The sequence below is a fragment of the Callithrix jacchus genome, chromosome 5 (assembly GCF_049354715.1).
Source record: "Callithrix jacchus isolate 240 chromosome 5, calJac240_pri, whole genome shotgun sequence".
Taxonomy (NCBI): Eukaryota; Metazoa; Chordata; class Mammalia; order Primates; family Cebidae; genus Callithrix; species Callithrix jacchus.
In genome coordinates this window covers 151,997,269-152,021,906 of record NC_133506.1, presented here as the reverse complement: position 1 = coordinate 152,021,906, position 24,638 = coordinate 151,997,269, and the positions used below count along the sequence as shown (strand labels likewise).

General features: G+C 35.8%; 2 protein-coding genes across 16 annotated transcripts in view; both read right to left on the bottom strand.

The window, feature by feature from the left end:
* PDS5B (PDS5 cohesin associated factor B) overlaps positions 1 to 24,638 on the bottom strand; it is a 200,013-nt gene that overhangs the window by 16,588 nt on the left and 158,787 nt on the right. For all 15 annotated transcript variants that reach the window (XM_078375264.1, XM_078375272.1, XM_078375269.1 and 12 more), the window contains 9 exons: positions 23,264 to 23,332; positions 21,664 to 21,800; positions 18,292 to 18,415; positions 10,046 to 10,250; positions 7,657 to 7,771; positions 2,585 to 2,717; positions 2,140 to 2,259; positions 798 to 860; positions 69 to 214 (listed from right to left, as the gene is read on the bottom strand). In XM_078375264.1, the coding sequence (XP_078231390.1) occupies positions 69 to 214; positions 798 to 860; positions 2,140 to 2,259; positions 2,585 to 2,717; positions 7,657 to 7,771; positions 10,046 to 10,250; positions 18,292 to 18,415; positions 21,664 to 21,800; positions 23,264 to 23,332 (1,112 nt within the window). The remainder of the gene's footprint in view (positions 1 to 68; positions 215 to 797; positions 861 to 2,139; positions 2,260 to 2,584; positions 2,718 to 7,656; positions 7,772 to 10,045; positions 10,251 to 18,291; positions 18,416 to 21,663; positions 21,801 to 23,263; positions 23,333 to 24,638) is intronic.
* Positions 4,221 to 6,746, bottom strand: LOC100398948 (armadillo repeat-containing X-linked protein 2-like). Its single transcript, XM_008998110.5, is given in 3 exon segments — positions 4,221 to 6,027; positions 6,029 to 6,126; positions 6,129 to 6,746. Coding segments are annotated over 3 exon segments (1,872 nt in total). The 5' UTR covers positions 6,496 to 6,746; the 3' UTR covers positions 4,221 to 4,620.

The window sequence follows — 24,638 nt, the reverse complement described above, 5'->3', positions numbered from 1 at the left end:
GTTATTTCAGATCTCACAGCTTTGCTGGAATCCTTAAATGTAAATTGTGGCATTTCTTCTGCACCTACCTCCCCTTTATTCTTCCAGGAGAGCTTGGATTTGAGCTGCTACTTGCATTGCTTACAGTTTCCATTCGTGATGATTTGGTCTGAGATTGTTTGCCTGCTGATGAAAGTGGCTTATTAACAGCTCCCAGAACATTGGTTGTTTTAGGCTGAAATGAGAAATGCACATCTCTTTTTATTTGGTTAAAGCCAAAAGAAAGCTACATGTAAAGAACCATAAATAACATCTCTGTCAAAGTATTTACTTACAAATCATGAAAAATGTGTCTACCTTAAGCAAAATAAGTATAAACTGAATATCACCTTAACAAATTAAAAACTATACAGATAGCATAACAGTAGAATTTCTTAGTTATTTGGAGAAAATGGCTTACACAGAGAACAAATGAAATGAATAATCAACAATAAAAAGAGATAATTAGACTTGCCACAGAAAGACATAAGAATATGCTTTTATATTTTTAGACTTTTCATCTTGACATTAGCCTAAGAAGTCTAAGAATCAGGTCTCGCCGGACTTTATTACAAGCTAAAAAATAAGTTTGTGTATTTCAGCTTGCATATATCTAGTAAATATAATTATTTCTTACTAGCAAATGGAATATAATTAATACTTATATTTCCTAGTTTGAATATACAAATTTTTGAAGAAATACAAAATAACACACTTCTGCCAATAACCACACTAAAATAAGCTACCACATAAAAATTAAAATGATTCTCCAAACATACTTTTCCAGGAGTGAAAAATGACTTCATTTCAGGAGGCAGATAATTTTTGGTGTTACTGAAATTCTACAAGCAAGAGAAAAAGAAGTAGTCAGTGAATATTAAAACATTATGTATGAGGTGGTTCAAAAGCCAACAAAGGAAAGAACAGTTTTTAAATTTAAACTAAATTATCATTTGAAACACAAAATTTCAGTCACTGATTTTAACTACTGTAATAAGCTTAAACTAACCTCATGCCAACTCTAATATTAACAAAACCTATTTGAGCTCTAACATGTTAGAGCTCTAAGAGTGCATCAGAAAACACATGCTTCTTTTATAACACACTTCAGGGGAAAGACCACATTATACTCCTGTTACTTGGCTCAAACCAGCATGACAGCACTTTTAGTTACTGAGCAATCCTACAGGACTGTTCCAAATCTCTATATACTGGTAAGGTCTTAACTGACATTTTGATTTAAAAGCAAAAAGAGGAGAGTGGTCATTTCCAGACTCTGTTACTCAATATGCTCAGCTAAATTAGGAGGAATTAAATAAATAAATAAATAATGAAGGATTAAGAGGGATTGTGAAAAATACTTTTTACATCTCATATCACACTTGAGTTTTTTTGGAGAGTAGGAATAATACTCCTGTAGTATTCCCAGGGTCTTTGGCATGTTCTAGTGTCTATTCTCTGCTTGTTTCCTCAAACCAATGATAATCCCAATAAAGGGCTTTTAACTTCAGACTGTATATCAGCACTCTCCTTCCCATTTTGAAAAATGGCCATTAATTCACAAATTCACCTGCTTTGATCACATTTCTGCCTATGCTCTATGACTGTCTTAAAACTGAACATAAACACTAGACCATCCTAATATCTGAACCTTAAGTGTGTCCTCCAGTTTGACTCATATTCTAGTTCTGATCTTAAATCACATTCTTAAGACTCACAACAGGGCTGGGCGCGGTGGCTCAAGCCTGTAATCCCAGCACTTTGGGAGGCTGAGGCAGGTGGATCACGAGGTCAAGAGATCGAGACCATCCTGGTCAACATGGTGAAATCCCGTCTCTACTAAAAATACAAAAAATCAGCTGGGCATGGTAGCATGTGCCTGTAATCCCAGCTACTCAGGAGGCTGAGGCAGGAGAATTGCCTGAACCCAGGAGGCAGAGGTTGCGGTGAGCCGAGATCGCATCATTGCACTCCAGCCAGGGTAACAAGAGTGAAACTCCATCTCAAAAAAAAAAAGACTCACAACAATCTTTCCATGATCCTTCCTGGTCTTCCTACTACAACCCAGCGCTGAGAATACATTTTATTTCAACTTACACAAACAAATTGTAAAGTAACTACCTTGTCAGGTTGAGTGAAAAAACGAGCTGGTAGTACTGGGTCTTTAGGAGATTCCAAACTGTATGTGGTACTCTTTGACATGATGATATTCATGGCAACATCACACACGGTGTACAATTTCTGCAATAGTATTTTTTTTAAAAAAAACAGATACTTAAGATGGCAATCTAGACTCTGTAAACTAGGAATAATTTTAGAACACGAATCCAGTCTAAACAGTAAACTAATCAAAGCAATAGTCTGTGTAAGCATTTTAGCTTACACTATTGGTTTTGCTCATTTACTAGTAATAAAATTGCTGCTAACTCTATGTTAGTAATTTTAATTTCTAATTACTAATAGAAAAATCTGATGCTGTCTATAAATACTACAGAAGTTTCATACCTTACACCTATATTTGAATATCAACATGGAACCATAATTATTTACAAAGAATATTACATACTTCATTCATTTTTGCATCATCTGGTCCTTGGGCATCTTTTGTTTGTTTAATATTTTCTACCATCTTTCTGATAAATGCGTGACTGTTATTTTCATTTTTCGCCATTAATATTTCCAGAACAAACCAAAGACATCTAAAAATAAAGGGGGGGGAAGGGTGGAGAAATACAGAAGAAAATCACACTTTGCTAAATATAGACATGATAATTCTAAATATAACAAACTTAGATTATAACACCAAGAAGAAAAAAAAAACAGTTACAAACTAGCAGGGAAAAAGAATATGTCACACGTATATATAACAGGTCAACAATGCAGACATGAGCTTATAAGATCTCACTAGATTTCCAAGGAGGCAGGTTAAAAAAGAAACATATATGGTAGAAAGGATGAAGTCATCTTAACCCCAGCTATGACAGGGAGTTAAAGACTGTCAAAGGAATAGTTGGGCCATGGATCAAGTGAGACCTCGGATACTTAAGACTGACTACAGTTCTGATGGTAAGCCTTCAAGAGAATATAACCTTCTTATTAAATGTAAACAATTAAGAATATTCATTAATAGAGAGGACAAGGTCATGACTGACAACTATAAGCACTGTCTTTGCTTAAAAAGAGAAAATTAAAAGAAAGTTTCAGTAGCTCAGTTTTAAAGTTAATTACATAAAACTCTATTCAATAAAAAATGAAAAGTGCTTTGTCTATGTACTACACAGAGAGAAAAGAACAAAGTTATAGGTGATACACAGAGGAGAAAAGTAACGGGAGAAGGAAGAGAGAAATGTGAAGCAAGGGATTATTCTAGAACAGAAAAAAATAACCTTTAAAAACTTAGGTATAGGATACATTCTTCTGACGTGGCTCCCTGATAGGATGGAGTTCATGCATGGCTACACTGGGGCAACTTAGAAATACAATCACAGGTGTCTAGTAAATCCCAAAGGATGTTTTATATATTTTTAAAAACCCAATGTTCTCAGAGAGAGGGGACTAGAAGTTTTCAACAGTTATAATCACTCTAACAACAGAACTAATTCTGACAGAACCAATTTCTTTTTTTTTTTTACTAGAGACGGAGTTGGTGCGCTGCCACCCAGGCTGGAGTGCAGTGGCATGATCTCAGCTCACTGCCAACCTCTGCTGCCCAGGTTCAAGCAATTCTCTTGCCTTAGCCTCCTGAGTAGCTGGGACTACAGGTGTGCACCACCACATCCAACTTATTTTTTTGTATTTTTACTAGAGACAGGATTTTGCCATGGTGGCCAGGCTGTTCTCTAACTCCTGACATCAGGTGATCCACCCACCTTGGCCTCCTAAAGTGCTGGGATTACAGGTGTGAGCCACCATGCCTGGCAGAACTAATTTCTTATTTTTTTAAAAAAAGGAAACTGCAGTGGGAAAAAAGGGCATCTTTTCTATTGCCATGGGAATTTATTAGTAACTTGATTTTACTCTCCTAAGGCTTCTCAAATTATTTAACTATAAAATATTTCTATGAATTAAGACATTAAGAATTATTTTATTATTACAGGAAACTAAAGGCATCATAAACTAGCTGATTCGAAACCACAACAGTAATCTTTTATTGTAACTGAGAGAGGATCAGGGTCTCGAGCTTGCTTGCTTATTCATTTATTTATTTGTTTGTTTGTTTGTCAGTTGAAACATACAATTTTATTGATGATACACAAATGAAGTCTTTGGTGGATAAATTCAAATCAAAACAAATAATAGAAAAGTAGGCCATTCATAATGAACAGGTTTACTGTCAATTCAGAGGAACCAGCAAAAATATTTCCATCCAAGCAGCACAATTAAAGTCACAAGTTTTCAGTACAAGAGGTCTATTTTTTTGGTATTTATAAAATGGTTCAGGTTAAAGCTGGTGACTGTCACAGACAACATTATTTAAAACTGGCAGCTGAAAGGATTCCTTTAGTATACAAGCAAGTGGAAAAGCAGTAACTTTCAATTTTCAATGCTTCCAGACTGCAAAACCAAGAAATTTCTTGAAGTCTTTTGACAGTACATAACCAATCAGAATTTGTTCACTAGCTTTATAACTTTCACTTTCACTAAGCGGTCATGGTGATTTGCTAAGGCTCTAATTTTCTTAACACACACTCCAGATGCAGTGCATAAGTAAAATAGGGAACCTTTATTGAATTCTCTACAGTTAAACACTTCTGCTCTGAGATTGTCATAAATGATCTCAAATAGAGTAAGGGCATTAATAAGGATTTCTGATTCCACATAAGAATTATAGAGGGAACTAAATGAGGCTGGCACTTGGGTACTGAGCAGTTTTTTCAACCTATCTGGATTTTCAGCAAAATTTGAGAGTATTTCCAAAATCTCAACCTTGATTTTTCCACCTCCCTGAGATAACAAACGGAAAAAGTTTGCAATGGAATTGACAAGCAGGTGCTGGTAGTCATTAGTAATAGTCATGTTTGTTAGAAATTTTAGTCCAACTACTTGAACTGCTGAGTTCAGGTTAGAGGCCATGATATCATCCATCACTTTATTCATGTACACCTGAAGCCGGCCCTGATTTTCATAATTCTCACTCAGGTTATTCATGGCCATTAAGGCTTTTTCCTTAATGTGGGGATCAGTTTTGTTAATCATGTTTGCAATAATTGGGAGGCCTCCCAGTTTGCGGATTGTCTCTTGATTGCAAGAATAATTGGCATTGTTGCTCAGAGTGAGCAAAGCGACCTGCTGGATGAAAGGATCATCAGATTTCTGAAGCAAGGCAAGGACCTTCCTGAGATCGTGGACACCCAGAATCTCATCAATTTCATAAAGAAAGGGGCGCTTCTGCACGGTAACGGGTCTTTTTCCCCTTCCTCTGTGCTGAATCTCAGGCTCAGAGTCTGAATCTGACTCTGTGTCAGTCCACCCAGACTCCCCTTCCTCAGAATCACGGACCTCTGCCAGGAAAGCCTTTCCACCATTAGCAGAGGCTGCAGCAGTTGCTGTAGCCCCATCTCCAGGACGGAAGCCCATCCCCAATTCGTCTACTTCAACCTTGCTTTTCTTGCCCTTGCCCTTGCCCCCATTCTGGGACCTGGCCTCGGCTCCACCTTTGGGTACAGCTCCAGTCGCTGATGTGGCTTTAGGTATAGACCCCGTGTGAGCCCCAGGGGTTGCTTTCTTGGCAGCAGTTGTTCCAGGAACTGCGGCTGCTCTAGGAGAACCAGAAGTTCCAGGAGCCTCTGCAGCCCCAGAAGGCGCTGGGGGCACAGGAGCCCCAGCTGCCTTAGTAGGCGATGCCACCCTGGGAGCTTCAGCTACTTTGGTAGGTGCTGCTACCCCAGGACCCTCAGTCACCTCAGTGGGTGCTGCTGCCTTGGTAGGTACCACTGTCCCAGGAGGCACTGCTGCCCTGGGAGTCTCCACTTCTATGGGGGCTTCTGCCACTTTGGGAGGCCCTGCCAGCTGCAGGGGCTTCTGCAGCTGCAAGGGCCTCTGTCACCATGGGAGGTGGTGCTACTGTAGAAGCCACTGTAGCCCGAACTACTGATTTGGCCTTTGCTCAACCCCGGCTCCATCTGCCTCTTGGGCTTGACTCCCTGCCCCACTCTGAGCCTCAGCACTGGATGCAGCTGGGGCCACTGCCTCAGCTCCAGCTGTGTCCAGAGCAGAGGCTTCATCCTGGGTCCTGTCCTCTGCTTCAGCTTGGACTGGTGTTGGGGGACTGAATTCTGGCCCAAGGTCGATTGTGAATCCGGCTCTTAGGCCGGCTCTAGCCCTGGCTCCAGTCCCAGCCATAGCCCGGTTTTTGGGCTTAGCCATTCTCTTCTTGGTCTGGTCTCTTCCCCTGGTGTATTTGTAGACACAGTACCAGGCACCAGCTCCAATCACTATCCCTGCCTCTACACAGCCAGCATCCCGAACGCGGCTCATGGTGCAGTGGGGTTATTCACTGATCCAGAGAGTGGAACTGGCTTGGTTAAGGTTACGGGATGCCTGCTCCTCCAGGTGAGGCTCTTCAGTTTAGGTTTACAAGTTCTGCTGAGGCTTAAGCAGGGCCTCCTGGGATCAAGATCAGTTTGCTTTTTCCCACTGTAGCGGTAGTTTCACAGAGGCCAAAAGGAAGACAGACCTCCAAGGATTCAAGGCTGTTTCTCCTTACTTCAGTTCAGTTAGAGCTTCATCCTAAGGACTGACTGAAGAGCAGAAATGCAGACTGCCGATTTTAGACAGTGAAAGCCCGAATTCCTTTTCCAGGATTGAAAAGACGGGGGTGAACAGCTGTGTGGGCCGGAGGTGTCTGGAAAGCAGTCTCCCCGCTGGCCTGTGCGCTGCCACGTTTATTTCTCTTCCCTCCTCTCACAACACAGGACTGGATGTGGGGTCGGGCCTGCCCGGATCTGGGGATATTTTCTCCTCCTCGCCTAGGTTAATCACAGGGCAGCGAGCTGCGCAATAGAGTTGGTACCAAGAGGAGCTCGAGCTTATTTAAAGAATTATGCTGGTCTTAAAAAAGACTTCTCTAAATATCACTATATTCCTATTCCCCATCCAGATACGTACAGTGCTTTCAGTCTTTAAGTAAAAATCTCTAAAAGAATTGCAAACATTTTAAACTCTAGTTAGAGAATACATCAATGAAGTAGTAACTGGGTGTTCCCCAATTATAAACTTGGCTCATTGTTAAATTGACCATTCCTCTTTCTACAGAGGAAGACAGTTATTGCAAAGAAAACTGTGCTTACTACACAAGTAAAAGAGACATTATTAATTCACCTCACATGAAAATCCACACAGTTTCAGAAGGAAGAAGGAAAAGAAATGAAATGGAAATTTTAATGAATTACTTCAACAGAAAAGGAACACCAGGCTGCTAAACAAACATAACTAATTATGATTACGTTTTGGGAAACCATATTAAAAACATAATATAAAGAAATGGTATGAAAAAAGAAAGATGAGAGCAAATAAAGAATCTTATTTGCTTATGCCTAAAAAATAAAATACATCAATAAACTAATTATAATTGAGATCCCATTATCAGCATTAAGGAGAAAAAATGAAAATATGAAAACGGGATGGAAAAAGTCTTACTCTTTAACATCTTTAAGCTGTTCAATATCCTGTACTTTGACATAATCTGGGTCATGTGCCAAAAGGTGAATTGTATATGGAACAACATACTCTGGTAGAAGAGACAATAATTTTTCTGAAAAAGGAAAAGAAAAAAAGAAAAAAGAAAACAGAAAAAAAAATCCAGGTTAGAAGCCAAATCTTACACACTCTTTCTTTCATACTATATTTTCTGCATCCCAACAGTTTACCACAATGATTTGAAGAAAAATATATTGAAATACCCTGTGTTGAGGTACATGATAAACAGTCTACCATTCATCCACCATGTTCAATACTGAAATGGCCTACTAAATACATCATGGGCTAAGGGTGAGAAAACAAATATTTCAGTTTTAAAATGCATATGGAAAAAGTGACCCAAAAAACTATATTCAAGAGTGAGAGATATAACATCCATTTTTCCCATTACGTGTGACCCTATGTTTAACAGTCTCTTATAAGCTGCTGAGCAAAACAATAACATCTAATATTTTTCAGAGTCAGTATGGAACTAAAACAAGAGGTTGATACTATTTGAAACACAAGAACAGAATAAAGAAACAGACAAGAGCTTCTAGGGCATTTTAAATAAAGAAACAGCTATTTAGTTTAAATTCAATTATTTTTGTATATTGGCTGACAGTAGTATATTCTGTTAGAGAGGTCAGAATTATAATCCTAATTGGTTTAATACAGGGTACACACAGACTGGGTCTCAAATTCTGGACAATTTCCATTTATATTTCATATTTTCCAAATATAAATATAAATTGGATGTTTTAACCTCGGATATATGTGTCAATAAAACACCAAATTTTCTTTATTTCCATTGCTAAATCTATAGAGAATAGTTTGTGTGTAACGTCATTCATTTCAAGGCAGACATGGAAGGAAAAAAGTAATAGGGTTCAAAATTCAGTGAAATTAAAATTAAATTCCATCAAATAGCTATTGAGTGCTTACCATGTTCCAAGCCTATATTAAAATCTAAAAACATAAAGATGAGTAAGACTAGGTAAAGAGCTTACACTAAAGCATAAACAGAGGCAGAAGCTACACTTCAATGTGGAAGTGCACCAAAATAAGAATGGCTAACACATACTGAGTACTTCTTTGGGTCATACATTATGCCAGGCACTGTATATACTTTTTGAATTCTCACAACAATCATAAGCAATTATTATAATTCTACCAATTTTGCAAATAAGGAAACTAGGGCAAAACTGATTAGGTAACCTGCGAAAATACAACTGGTAAACAGCAGAGGCGGGATGTGACAACAAAACATTTTCCAAAGGAAGGAATGAAGAAAAATAAAGAGGTAACAGTGACATGGTAACCTCAAAAGTGTATTTTAAATGATTCAAAAGGTGCCAACCATGTTCCTTGGTTTTGTTCATTTGTTTGTCTGGAAGTGGGAAGCAATTTCCAGATAGAGTTGACAACAGAGAAAAAAGATTGTTACACAAATTTCAAGTAATCCAGAGTTCATGAAACACAGAGTGCAAAATAGGGAGCAGACAGAAAGTCTGAAACTCTGGCTGAGAGCAAACTATAAAGGGCTATGATAAGGCATTTCAACTTTATCCCATGAGCAACAGAGAATCAATGGAAATTTCAAGCAAGGCACTGATGTGATCTAATCTGTTTTAGAAGGATAATTCTAATAGCAATGTGACACAGCAGGTGGTCAGAGGCAAGGGAAAAATTACAACAGGGAGGCAATGTATACAGCAATCTAGGAGAAAATACAACAAGGTTGGAGAGTAGAAGATAAATGTTCAAGACATTTGGAGAAAGAATTAACAGAAGTTGGTGATGGATAAGAGAAGGGAAAAACAGTATGAATAATGCCTCTGATTTCTGACTGAAATAACTGGATGGATCTTAATGCTGTTTGTTAAACAAATCATCGAAGTCAAGAGGCATACCAACTAACCTCAATGGAGTAAAGTGAGTAGATGAAAAGTAGGCACACAAACACCTGATATTAATGTCAGCTACAGGTGAGAACAACAAAGATCAAAGACTTGTAATTTTTTTCAACTAAAAAAAGATCATGCTTAGACAATCTATATACATGTACAGATTTTATTATTCTATTAAAAGTACCTCTAATGTCATTGTTTATTTTCCTTGGCCTTTATTTCCTTTACATAAAGAGATATAGGTTGATATTTAAGTATCCATGCATTTATATTTTTTAATGTCCTTTATATTAAATGAAAAGCAGTTATCAAAAAATGGTAACTTAATGAGTGTCAATTACAAATAATAATTAACAGTAATATCATATATCATGCTATATTCTATAAAACTGAAACTAGGAGGCTGAAAAAGTATCCTTTTCATATTCTTACATGCTTACCACTAACAGCTGCATGCTGCTTCAGATACTCCCGCCTTACATTTATATTTTTCACCAAACATTGCCTAGCATGAGCTCTTCTCTCCTTTACAGGATCTTTTGCACAAAGTGCACAGATTGCCATATACTCAAGTGGAAGCCGTAAACGGGAAAGGCCTTTGTGAAGTTTCTGGGCAAACACTTGTCTTACTTGATAGCATTCATCCTGTAAAGACACAATTATTCCAGATATTATTCACATGGCAGCAAACAGTAACTTCAGATATAAAATTTGCTATTTTATAAAGAAACGAGTAAACAGTATCAAGTTTATCTAAAATCACTGCTTCACTGCTCATAAGAGTGAGGTGTTGTGACTCAAGGTCATTTCAAAGCTGCAATATTCATCTGGTACCAAACAGATGTGTTAAAAAAACATCTGACAAAGGGCTGATATCCAGAATTTACAAAGAACTAAAACAGATTAACAAGAAAAAAACAAGCCCATTCAAAAGTGGGAGAAGAATATGAACAGACACTTCACAAAAGAAGACAAACATGAGGCCAACGAACATATGAAAAAATGCTCATCATCACTGGTCATTAGAGAAATGCAAATCAAAACTATATTGAGATACCATCTCACGCCAGTAAGAATGGCGATCATTAAAAAATCTGGAGACAACAGATGCTGGAGAGGATGTGGAGAAACAGGAACACTTTTATACTGTTGGTGGGAGTGCAAATTAGTTCAGCCTTTGTGGAAGACAGTGTGGCAATTCCTCAAGGACCTAGAAATAGAAATTCCATTTGACCCAGCAATCCCATTACTGGGTATATATCCAAAGGATTATAAATTGTTCTACTATAAGGACACATGCACACAAATGTTCACTGCAGCACTGTTTACAACAGCAAAGACCTGGAACCAACCCAAATGCCCATCGATGATAGACTGGACAGGGAAAGTGTGGCACATATACACCATGGAATATTATGAAGCCATCAAAAACGATGAGTTAGTGTCCTTCGTAGGGACATGGATGAACCTGGAAACCATCATTCTCAGCCAACTGACACAAAAACAGAAAATCAAACACCACATGTTCTCACTCATAGGCAGGTGTTGAACAATGAGAACACATGGACACAGGGAGGGGAGCATCACACACTGGGGTCTGGTGGGGGGAATAGGGGAAGGACAGTGGAGGGTGGGGAGTTGGGGAGAGATAGCATGGGGAGAAATGCCAGATACAGGTGAAGGGGAGGAAGGCAGCAAAACATGCTGCCATATGTGTACCCATGCAACAATCTTGCATGTTCTTCACATGTACCCCAAAACCTAAAATACAATTTAAAAAAACAGTGAAAAAAAAAAAGAAACATACTTTTTAAAACAGAAAAAATACTAGTATATATAAATCCGCCCTAACTTAAATAAAATACAAAAATCAAGGCTTAAACACCAACTCATATATATCTTTTTCATTTTACAGGCAATATAAAACTGTCCAATTTATATTAGTTCTATCACTGATAAAAACTATTCACATGAAAATGTACAACTCTAGCTGGGCATGGTGGAACACACCTGCAGTCCCAACTATTTGGGAGGCTAAGACAGACATACCAAGATCCTGTCTCTTAATAAAGAAATAAAAAGCACAATTCTGAAGGTAAGAATTACTAATCCATTTCAGAAGCATCACGTTACTTCAACTTCTATAATTAAACCAGGCTGATTATTACCACCCATGTGCCTACTTAACTCACACTATTCCCCTCTCCTAAATTACCCACCCTACTCTCCGAGCTAACTCCTACCTATCCAAAAAGACAGCTCACATATCTGCCAGAAAGCAGTGTGTAATTTGTATCCAGCATCCACCTCTGTGCTCTTAGAATTCTGTACTAATCTCCAGAATAGCGTTTTGTATAAAGTATTAAAATGATGGGTTTAAATGTCTGTCTTACCCATCAGTACTTGTTCCTTGAAGAAAAGAATTATATCTTTATCTCTCTAAGCCTAACACAAAACCTGGCACACAGATGATCAGAACTTTTTCTGAACTACAGTAGTTCCCCCTTATCAGCAGAGGATACATTCCAAGACCCACAGTGGATGCCTGAAACTGAGGACAGTACCAAATCCTATATATACTATGTGTTTTTCTATACATATATACCTCTGATAAAGTTTCATTTATAAATTAGGCACAGCAAGAGATGAACAACAACTAATAATAAGATAGAACAAGTATAATATTATACTATCATAAGTGTAATGTGAATGTGGTCTCCCTCATTCTTAATACACCTTAGTGTGGAAAAGCAAAACTACAGATAGGGGAGACTACTGCATAGGGAAAAGTTCAAACTTTTCTATATGACCTACGAAGACCTTCATGATTACACCTTACTCTCTACCAGTTAAATAAGGTATGGTGTTTTTTTTACTGTTGTAACAATTTCTTCATGTAGAATGATCATTTAGTTTATCTTCCCCAGAAATCTTAGTCATAACACTTTGCCCTTATCTTTAAATCCTTATTTTATACATCTTCTTTCATTTCATTTAAATTTTAGTTTATGAAAATACCAAACATCTAATTTAAAGTAGTAGTGTAAACTAAAGGGCTTCTGCACAGCAAAAGAAACAAACCATCAACAGAGTAAACAGACAAACTACAAAATGGGGGAAAATTCTTGCAAACTGTGCATCCAACAAAAGTCTAATATCCAGACTCTGTAAGAAACTTAAATATGAAGCAAAAACTAAACAACTCTATTAAAAAGTGGGCAAAGGACATGAACAGACACTTTTCAAAAGAAGATACACATACAGCCGACAAGCATATGAAAAATGTTCAACATCGCTAATCATTAGGGAAATGCAAATCAAAACTACAATGAGATACCATATCATATCAGTCAGAATGTCTATTATTAGAAAGCCAAAAAAATAATAGATGCTAGTTAGACTGTGGAGAAAGGGGAACACTAATACACTGCTGGTAGGAATGTAAATTAGTTTAGCCATTGTGGAAAGAAATTTGGTGATTTCTCAAAGAACTGAAAACAGGGCTACCATTTGGCATAGCAGTCCATTACTGAGTACATACCCAAACGAATATAAATCATTTCTACCATGAAGACACATGTATGTATATGTTCATTGTAGCGCTATTCACAATAGCTAAGACATGGAATCAACCCAAACGTCCATCAACAGTAGACCGGATAAAGAAAATGTGATACAGATACACCATGGAATACTACATGTGCTTTTTCAGCAATATGGATGGAGCTGGAGGCCATCATCTTTAGCCAATAAAGGAACAGAAAACCAAATACTGCTGTTCTCACTTACAAGTGGGAGCTAAACAATGAGTACACATGAACACAAAGAAGGGAATAACAGCTACCAGAGCCTTCTTGAGGGTGGAGGGTAGGAGGAGGGTGAGGATGGAACTACTTTTGGGTACTATGCTTATCACTTGGGTGATGAAATAATCTGTACACCAAACCCCAGTGACAAACTGTTTACCTATATGACAAACCTGTACATGTACCCCTGAACCTAAAGTCAAAAAATAAAAATAGGCCAGTCACGGTGGCTCACACCTGTAATCCCAGCACTTAGGGAGGCCGAGGCAAGTAACCTAAGGTCAGGAGTTTGAGACTAGCCTGACCAACATGGTGAAAAACCCATCTCTACTTTTGTATTTTGTAAAAATACAAAAATTAGCTGGGCATGGTAGCAGGCACCTGTAATCCCAGTTACTCAGGAGGCTGAGCCAGAAGAATCACTTGAACCTGGGAGGCGAAGGTTGCAGTGAGCTGAGATCGCATCATTGCTCTCCAGCCTGGGCTACAGAGCAAAACTCCACCTCAGTGGGGAAAAAAATTAGCTGTGGGGAGGGAAGGGGAAGAAGCAGTCTAGCTCACAGAAAGTTATCTACCCTCATACTCAAAAAAGCAAAGTTAACATGAACTCGCTCCTCCCTCAGTATCAGTCTCACAGAGGAGTCTCTGTTACAGAATTATTATGAAAATATCCAATTTCAAAGTGGATAAGTAAAAACCCACATATCACAAGTGTATTCATAAACGAACAGGACATTCATTAAAACCCCAATCACGTCCGGGTTTTTGTCCCTCTCTGACTAATCATTCAGGGTACAAAAATACAATACCAATTAATTGCAATGTCAATCCTTGAACCATCACACAAGTAACAGGTTTTCAAAAAGTCATCAAGGTGATGTTAGAGAACTGGGAAATCACAGGCAACTCAACTAATAATTAACAACTGAAGAAGAGAAAATTGACAGGAATGATGACACAGACATAGGTACTTTAAGAGAATCGCGAATAAATATAAAAAGTGCTAATGGGAACTGAGGGAGTCCTCAAATGTTTTTCTGCAAAGATGATTATCCTTTTGACTGCTACTACAAAAGTTAACTGTGAAGTAAAGAACAGAGTAATACAATTCTATCTGAATAAAATGTCCCCTCAAAAAAGCAAACACTGGATACTTTCATGACCATGGTTACAGAAAATAATTGGTTAAATATAAGAAAAAAACATGTGGTGTCTAATACTACACAGTTTCCCCCAAGATAAAGTTCCAATCAAAGCTTTTATTCACTACTATGAAATTTTGTCTGCGACTTAAATAAATTCACTTTTAGTAGCCTTTTCTAGTACAAATCATCCTCAAAACTACCATTAGTACCATGTAAATAGTTCAATTACTTTGTGTATCTCATTGCATTATTGACACATCTCTATTTTCTGTTCTCCTAAGAGGTAGCTTCTTTGGGCTACTCATCTTTGTATTTCCAGAACATAGAACAATGTACAGCACACAGAATTACAGAGTACATTTTTCATGAAGTGATTTCCATGTTCTAAAGTAGCTAAGCCATTATTAAATTATGTTAAAATTCATTTTATTAAATTTCTCCAAATGTACCTTCTGTTCAAATGTATAACAGCCTCCCAGATACAGTACTGCCTTTAAAGAGCCTCAACTCAAGTAAAAGAAATAAAGTATATGTAGTAAAGCACAAAGCATAGCCTTGTATGTATCAGAGGACTGCAGATGAAATCCATAGGAAATCCACAGGAAAAGAGACTACTTCCAGCTAAAAGAATCAGAGCAAGTTCTGTGGAGAAGGTTGTGTCTGAGCATTAATTTGCAGAAAGGATTAGATTGGATGTGTGGAAATGGGAGAGTAAGGAGAAAATTAAAGGCAGCAAAGTACAAGGCACATAAAAGAAAAAAACTGTTCAGCTACATGAAATGAGTTTAAGCAAAGGAGAGTGTGCTCCACAAGATTTTTATAGTCGGGTGTAATATAAAAATATTAGAGGGGCTCAAACACCAGGTTGTAAAATATGTGCAGTTGTTTTTACAAGTATAAACCCCCTAAATATTTTTTGAAAAGAGAAATAACATGATCATAACTGTAACTAGGGAAATTTACCAGCAATAAACAAGATTCACAGTTGTCCTGGTGAGAGCTAATGATGGTTACAGCAATAAGAATGGTCAAGAATAAATGAACAAAAATGATATAACGGTTATCAAAGAATATAATTATCTGTACTTTGCAACAAGGTGCAAGGACAAGCCAAAAGTCAAATATAAACTATGTTTTTAGGTATAAGAAATGCCATTTGAATTTATTTAACACTTATATAAGCTCTACATGTCAAGAAAGAAGTGATCTGGGAAACATTATAAATCTCTGTATTATACTCACAGAACATAAAAGTATAAAATTTCTGTTTAGCATTTGAAGTGGGACCAGTCTTGAAAAAAACTTAATGTTGCTGATTTAACAGTCACTTACAGAGATGATGAAACGGCCAAAGGACTGTGTAAGTGAAGAAGTTATCCTAGAAAGATCCTCATAAAACACATACATTTGAAGAATAAGAGGAAGAGCAGAAAATATAATCAGAGAAGTAAAGCAATAATCAAGAGACAGAAACCATATAAGACAGTTTTAAGAATAAAGTAGCAATAAGCTGAGTTGAATAATATAAAAAGGATAAGGGAGACCAATATCATTGGACTTGAGGAGTTCAACAGGACATTTCTGGAAAACAACGAAGGCAAATGACAAACTATGAGTAGAAAAGAGAGTAAGAGAGACAAAGACACAGATTATTCTTTCTTGAGGCTTGGAGGTTTGAAAAGAGGAGATGGGCATGTAATTTAAAGGTAGAACAGAATGAGAGAAAGGCTTTGTTTAAAATAGGGTAATTTGATATGTTTTTAAGTTGTGAGAAGACTCTAATAATTGATTTTTAACCACTGACAAATGTTCCATAGTCAACAGAATTCCAAGGCAACCTTAAAGTTTGGGCCATTTGAACTTTCACCTTGGGAATTTGGTGTTTGAGGTGGCAATGTTTCACAAATATTGTGCTAGAAAAGGAAGTCCTTAGAAGTCAATAACTGTGAATGCTTTTAACTCATAGTGGACATCTACCTAATGGCTAACACGTACTTCTTATACACCATAAGTTTCAAATAAAGTCCATTTCTTGTATTTCCAAACTTTGTGCTTTTTAAACATTTCCACTTCAATAATGATAAAAGCAAATGCTCTAAGAAATATCATACCAAGAACCTGATAAACAGACTGCAAGTCTTACCAATTTAATAAATTGATTACATATGTTGCTTTCTTCTAAGAAATATAACAGATACTTTTTAAACAATTTTCAGTTTCTTATAAAATAAGATTATCTCCAAAATTAAGTGGGGAAACTAAACCAAGGAAGTTATGGGCTCCCCAAAACATCATTTCTCAAATGGCTCTGTCTGAACGATAAAACTAAAATCATAAACAGAATTTGAAACAGCTATTTTTAAAAGACTGATGTACCAGTCTTGACAAATCATTTGACAAAAATGATCACAATTTAAAAACAGATGACTGTGTCTAGAGAGTTATATATAAGTGGCAATTTTAAAATACATACTAGATTAAAGGGTGGGGAGGAAGAATTACAATGATCCCTGAAATAAATTCTTAAGACTTCTTGGGGAAAAAACAGAAAAACCACATGTAAAATAATCAAATTATTAATGAAAAACTAATAGTGAAATTATCTTATTTACTGTGAAAGTCCTTTTTACTTTTCTCAATGATGCTAAAGACTTCTAAAGTTGTACAATCCAAATATAAAGTTACTCTAATAAGAAACCCATAAAACTGGAATAGCAATCTGAAAGTTTGCTATTTCAGTTCATAATCTGAAAACTTAACTCACTGAGTAATAAGGAATGCTTCTAACATGAAATTAGTTCTGTATCAAGTCTTTATAAAACTATAAATTTCTATACTGTTATTTTCCTTTCAGGAACTGAATATGTATTCACCCCATCTTCATTATTTGTGGACTCTATAATTAGGAATTTGCATACACATTAAAATTTATTTGTAACACCAAAATTAAAACTTGAAGCAATTTCTTGGTCATTTGCAAAGTAAATGCACAAAGCGGCAAAAAATGTGAATAGCCAGATGTGCACATTCCCAGCTAATGTCAAAGAAGGCAACACCATGCCTTCTTGTTTCAGCTTTCATACTGTAAAGTGTCCTTTTTGAGATCTATTCAGTGCCACATTTTTCAGTTTTGTGGTTGATGTTTTTGTTATTTCATGATGAAGTATTGTCTGGTGCTCCAAAGCACAAGCATAGCGATGAACTGCTCTCTGGTGTTCCAAAGCACAAAAAGGCTATGATATCCCTTACAGAGAAAAAGTGTGTGCTAGATAAGCTTTGTTAAGTAATTTGTAATTCACTCCATGAATTACAGTGCTATTGACTGTGAGTTCAGTGTTAATGAAACAACTATATATAATAAATAAGTTGTCTTTAAACCCCGAAACATACATAAAAACAACGTTGTATATTAACTGGATGATGAAAATGTGGCCAGGGGCTTGAAGGAACCTATCCTGGTAGTTCTCCTAAGAGCAATTGTTCAGTATCTGCTAACTGAATGCCTGTGATAACATTATAGAACAAAACTACTGCGAATAACAAGTGTCAACTGAACCATGTTACCAAGCCAAAACTCAAATGACAGTTTCAGAACTCTGACATATTTCTCATGCATAAATTTTTCAAAAACAAACCATAAACATTCAAAATTTAAATCTATGTATCATAGTGGATTTTTTCCTTCCTAAAAGTCAAAGGCCTTCTATAGTAGTTATACACAGCCATTTTCCTTACATTGATAGCTAATGCGCATAGCTGGTATTGTTCTAATGTGATGATTTCATGGTAACAGGGTTCTTGTGCCAGCTTCACAATAGCACTCCCAGCAGCAAGTCTCAGACGTGACATATCTGGTTTACTGAAAAATGAGCGAGAATGAATATAGATTAGAATTTAAAATGTTCGTACAAAATCTTCTGTACATCTTTTATTAAAAATTCTGGCCAAAAAAAAGTAAAAAATGTTGCAATCTGAATGTTTGTGTCCCCCAAAATTCCTATGTTGAAATCCAAGTACCTAGAAGACAGTATTAGGAGATGGAGCCTTTGGGGAGGGGATTAGGTCACAGTGGGGAACCCTCATAAAATGGGATTAGTGCCTTATAAAAGTGGCTGGCCTGAGCAGGCTCATTAACTACTTCTGCCATTTGAGGACACAGCAAGTAGTCAGCAGTCTGCAACCCTGGAGAGGGCCCTCACTAAAACCCAACCATGCTGGCACCCTGATCTTAGATTTCCCAGCCTCCAGAACTGTGAGATATAAATTTCTGTTGTTTATAAGCTACTTATCTCATAATATTTTATTGCAGTAGTCTGAGCAGACTAAGACAGATAATAATTTAGTGGTGCTCATTTAACTTCAGAGGATGTTGCCTAATACTACAAAATTCTACTTTTAAACATAAGTCAATGCTAGCATCACTCAAGTCATTTAATTCCCTCATTCTAAATAAAACAGGTCTTAATCAAGCATAGAAGAAATCTGTCTGTATGTTTACTTGTTAGGTTTTATGTATTCTACTATGGATTTTGTTGGAGAAATGTTCGTGTATACATATTTTGTTAGAGATATGTTTACATATACATGAGGCCCCAAATATGTTCTAGCTTGCTAATAAATCAACAACAACTACTGTGCTAAGCATGCAAGAAGTAGAATGAAAGCAGGTGTGGTAAGGAAAACATTACTATTCTTAGCTATAATTCAACTTTTCAAATATTACCAAGAGGCTTTAAGTTCGAGGAACAAAAACTGCTAAAATGAAGCACAATTCATAGAATTCCAGAATAGTAAATACATCTGAACGATACTTCCTAATATAATAATATATTAGCTGAAATACAGGGGGATCTTGAACAAATATAAGGAAGGAAAACTTCTAACTCCTTAAATAAAACCCCCACTGTAGCTCTATAGTAAAAGATTGTTATTCAACATCCATGCAACAAATCTATGTCTATTGTGAATATATAGTACTGCAGGGTATTTAAAATAAAAGACACAGTCTTAGTTTTCCAAGATTTAATAATTAAGTTGGCCATGTGAAAATACTAACTGAATGCTAGCCAACATTAGTAAGGTTCTAAAGTTGTAGGACCTTGTCTCAGAGGTGTGTCTCATCTCATCAACAACATTCCAAGTAGCTATTAATAGGTAAATCATAGTTCTTAGTGCAAAGAGTACAAACCACCTGCTGGATGTTCTCCTCATAGATTATGGATAACAGATGCTTCCTGTGTATCCATGCTTATAACTTTCTGTCTAGACCAGAGGTTTCTATTTGACCTAGTAAACATTTTTGTTGTTTTTGTTTTTAGCTTTATTAAGCAGAGGAAACTTTTCTTCAAATCAAATATTACACAAAAATTTAAGGTGTAAACACAAAAAATCACTTTTGCTTAAATAGGAATGCCAACTTCCTACTTAAGGAAAGGACAGAGACCCCCACCTACCAACTCCCAAGACTCTATCTGTTCTATTTCTACCAGAAATAATTCTTATTCCAACTCTAGGCAGCCCCTAAATATTCCTGAATGTCATATGGGTTCCACGAAACACAGCTTAAGTGACATTATATACTGGGTATCATTCCAATTACATTACATACTTTAATACATATAATCCTTAACATAATCTCTGTAAGAAGACATTATCCTCATTTTACAGATGAAGAATCTAAGACACATAGAAGTTAAATAACTTGGTGAAAAATAAAAGCAGCTGATACATGGTGAAACCTGAATTTGAACTTGTGCAGTGTGTGTTCAATCTGCCTCCTTGTCATAAACCACCAAAGTATTTTGCCTCTCTGATAAAAGTTTATATCGCTGAATATAACTGAACAAATAAGAAGTATAAAATAATGCAATTAATAAATTGATTTATAAAACAAAATGTATTAACACTGAGGAAAATTTCTTTACCAGGCTGAGCTGATCAATACAAAAGTATTTCAGACTCAGTAAAAATTTTAAATCAAAACATACTTATTATTTGTAACTCCTAAAAATTGGCATATATAAATTATGAAAGAGATGAAAACAATTTATTAGAATTAACGGAAGTAGACAGATCAGTTGTATATACAGAATAAATACCAAGTTTTTAAAAATATGTTTGGTTTAAGAAGGATGTGTTTCTGTTAACATTCTATGCAAAGAATATAGTGTAAGCAAAATATACAAGGAGAATACAGTATAAGCAAAACATACAAGATGGAAAGGCAGAAGGCAGCAGGTAGTCATCTTTTTATGTTTTCTTATCAAAGTCTTTAGATATATGAAGGTGGTGCAGAGCTATTCTCCTATTTTGTATTATCAAGAAGGGACACTAAATGGCACTTGGTTTACATAGAGGAAAAACCTCTAAATTTTAATTAACACTGACATAATAACCACTATTATCATCAATGCTTCTAATTATTATTTGCTAAGTAGTGTTTTAAAAACCTTAGATATACTAACTTACCTAGTTATATCATAATAGCTAGATGAGCTGGGTACACATAATTATTACCTCTACTTTAAGGAAAGTGAGGGACCAAGAAGTTAAAACAACTTACTGAAGTTCACCTGACTAGTGAGTGGTGGAGCCTGAATTTGAATCCAGGCTCCAGAGCCCAGTAGTTTTCAATCACTACACTATACTATATCTTTCAAAGAAAATAAAACAAAATAAAATAACAAAAAAACAAAAAAGTGTGTTCGTTTTCAGTAATTTACTTCAAGTAAATTTTGTAAGTATGCATTTATTATAGTTCTGGAAATAGATTCAATAAGTTGCATTCCACCCAGTCTGTTTTTCCCCTTAGATGTGTAACAAGAATGTAAAACACCAGTTATTGACTGGTACACTCACACTTCCATATGAGATATTCCGAAATGTAAGACTCTATTATTTAAAATATTTACAATGTATAATAGTATCCTGCACCAGACATGTGACTGTCATTGTAAAACAAGCACTGTACAAAAGCACATTACAGTTCAAATATATGCACATGTACAAATACTATTTTTTTAAAAAAAAGAAAAGCACCATTCAACAGTTACACCAAGAGTTGAAATATTGTGCAATCCAAAGAACTGTGAAATAGTAATTGCATACCTAATTTTCCCCTGTTCTGTCAAGTCTCCATCACTATGCAATATTGTTGTTAGCAATCTTAAGGTAGAAGTTCCTGATTTACTGTGATTATTTTTCATTCCAAGTAGCCATCGAACCATCATTTTAATAGCCTGAATCTATTTAAGAGACAAGTTGAGAGATAAAACATTGATACATTTTGAAAGAATTTCTGTATCAACTTTTTAAAAAAATAAAATGTATTTAATGGATGCTTTTTAAGAAAAGAAAAAAATTTTTTCTGTATATATGACGATAATCTTGAACATTTTAAAGATGTTTCAAACCTCCAAGAAAGTGGCAAAAGAGTGATTTGACTAAAGACTAGTTCATTCTTTGCTGCTGTTTTAAAATGTTTCCCCAACATGCATTTGATCCTTGAGAACGTACAGTAAAATTATGCTTAACTTCTCTAATCAGAAAAGTTAAGTTCCCAACTACAAATTACATTTATTCTTTTCTGCCTAAAAAATGATACCACTCATATTTATGCTACATTTTATAGTTATGAAGTACTTAAAGTATCTTTACACACATTACTTCCTTTAATGTTTCCAATAATTCTTTTGAGGAAGTATATATATTACCTCTTTCTAAAATGATGTACAAATTATCTGTTTTTCACATCTTATCTCAGGTTTTTACAGAGCTAAGGCTCAGGTGCAAAGAGTGTCTTCGACAGTGTCTGGCTCACAGCAGACACTCTGAAGATCTCTTTCCTGGCTAGTTGGTAAGTATGACTTACCTACCAACTGGTAAGTTGGTAAGCGCCCTACCTTCTAGTCCAGTGCTGCTCTCAAGCATACAAAAACTGCAGCTTGAGACCAATGCTGAGAAAAACAGGTTTATACTGAGACTCAAAGTATCAAGCATCATTCACTGATGTAAAGGTGGGGCTACTGTACAAGTCTGCAAAACTAGTATCATTACCTCAGCTAAAATAATGTGAAAAGATAGTTCGTAATACAAACTATAAACACACACACGAAAACACACACACACACACACACACACACACACACACACACACACACAGAAAGGGTTTATAAGAAATTACAGCTACAAAATAACAATATTTAATATACTTATTCCTGGCTTTTGTATCTTGGTAGTAGACTGAGATGCGGTCCACTACAGACCAGACATGGTTTTAATAAATCAAGAGTCTACACCCATGATGGGCAATCTTATAAAACTCCCTAATTCAATAAATTATAGGTTGAATTTTTTAAAGTTAAAAAGTTTTATTAAATCTCATGGAAAAGATGAACAGGCTTAAAATTCTGGATTCTCATCTTTAAGGAACAGAGGAAAGACCATAAACTAGCATTGCCTTTTGCCATCAGGGAAGCAGCTTTTAAATCTTTTTTTCCCCCCAAATTACATTATGTGCAGCTGTCCACAAACCCTAGCTTTCTCATTATTATCCTATAGAGTCACGGCACATGATAATGCCATACAATAAATATAAATACACCTGAGTGATTTTAACATCTTTTCAATAGAAATAGAAACTTTAATACCTCAAATATTATAATATTTTAAGTATATTAAAATCAATAGATCTATGCATATTACTCACTTTGACCATTGTCTCAGGAGACACTTCTTCATCTGGAACCCAAAGTTTAGTTGTCTTTTTTCCTGGAAGCTAAAAAAAAAAAAAAATCAAGGTTTTTAAAATATAAATATAAATTCTCCTTTTCAATCAGCACTTAGAAAATGAATGAAATCCCTATCCTCTGCAATGACATTTGTTATATATGACTAAAGTACCTCATCTAACCCTATTTACCTTTTTAAAAAAGACTGAAAGGCATACCTTCACCAGCACCTATGTACAGCACTTACAGATCCATCTCGACTGGTTCTTTCTAGGTATGTGTAGGACTAACTCTTAACTTCTTACACATCACTCCCTTACTTAGCCCCTTTTGAGATTCAATTATTTAATGCAGGTGGCAAAAACTAGGAATAAAAAAACAATCCATGGAGTCAAAAGGTATAGTTCTTAAACAAGAGGAAAGGTACTTAAAAAAAGAAATCTTGAGCTGGAGGGTTTTTGTTTTTGTTTCAGCACAACCCCAAACTGATCCTGAGGTGACTGGAGGTGGATGTTTATAGTGGTAGCCAGGAAATTAAAATAAGATGACAAAAGAGCTGAACCCAGTCTTGGAACACTTGGGATCCCATTTTCACCCTCAGGTCAAAGAAGAGAAATTGAGTATCACCTCAGGTAATCCTCTGGCAACAAAACTGGTAGCCCCAACGTCTAAAAAGGGAAACTCCCTCAAACACAAAGAGCTACAGATTCACACGTAGTTTAAGACTCATTTCTTTAGTTGAGAAGTGCTTTCAAAGTATGAAATAAAAATAATAAAAAAGGAATCCCATTAGGCACCTTGCGATGAAATTTCTAACTAAGGATGTCAAGATCCTAAAAGCTTCCATAGAGAGGCTACCAAAAAGGAATAAAAGTCACATTAACTTCAGATTTCTCAGCTGCAAAACCAGATGCCAAAAGCAATGCTCTGAATTTTCAAGTGACTTGAAACACAGAATTCTAATATCCAAGAAACAATATTGAAAAATAAACACTAGAATTTCAAGACAGAAAGTTTCCAAATTACAATCCATGCTGAAAGAATTACTCAAAGATTCACTAAAATATTTAATTCACAAGAAAAAACTAAGGTAGTATAAACTATTACAAAGAAAAATGAAAACAAAAACCTTTCATAAATAAAAAACTATTAGATACTACCAGAAACAACAGAAAGTATCAGATAGATTTATAAATAATAAAATCACAAGATACAACAAAAACAAATTATATGAAGTCTCAAAATTATGGGATGGAAAAATATACCAATCAAGATAAAAGCATTAAAGAGGATATGGACTTAAATGGGATACTAATATACTTTATCTTATAACACCAAATAAAATATAAATTC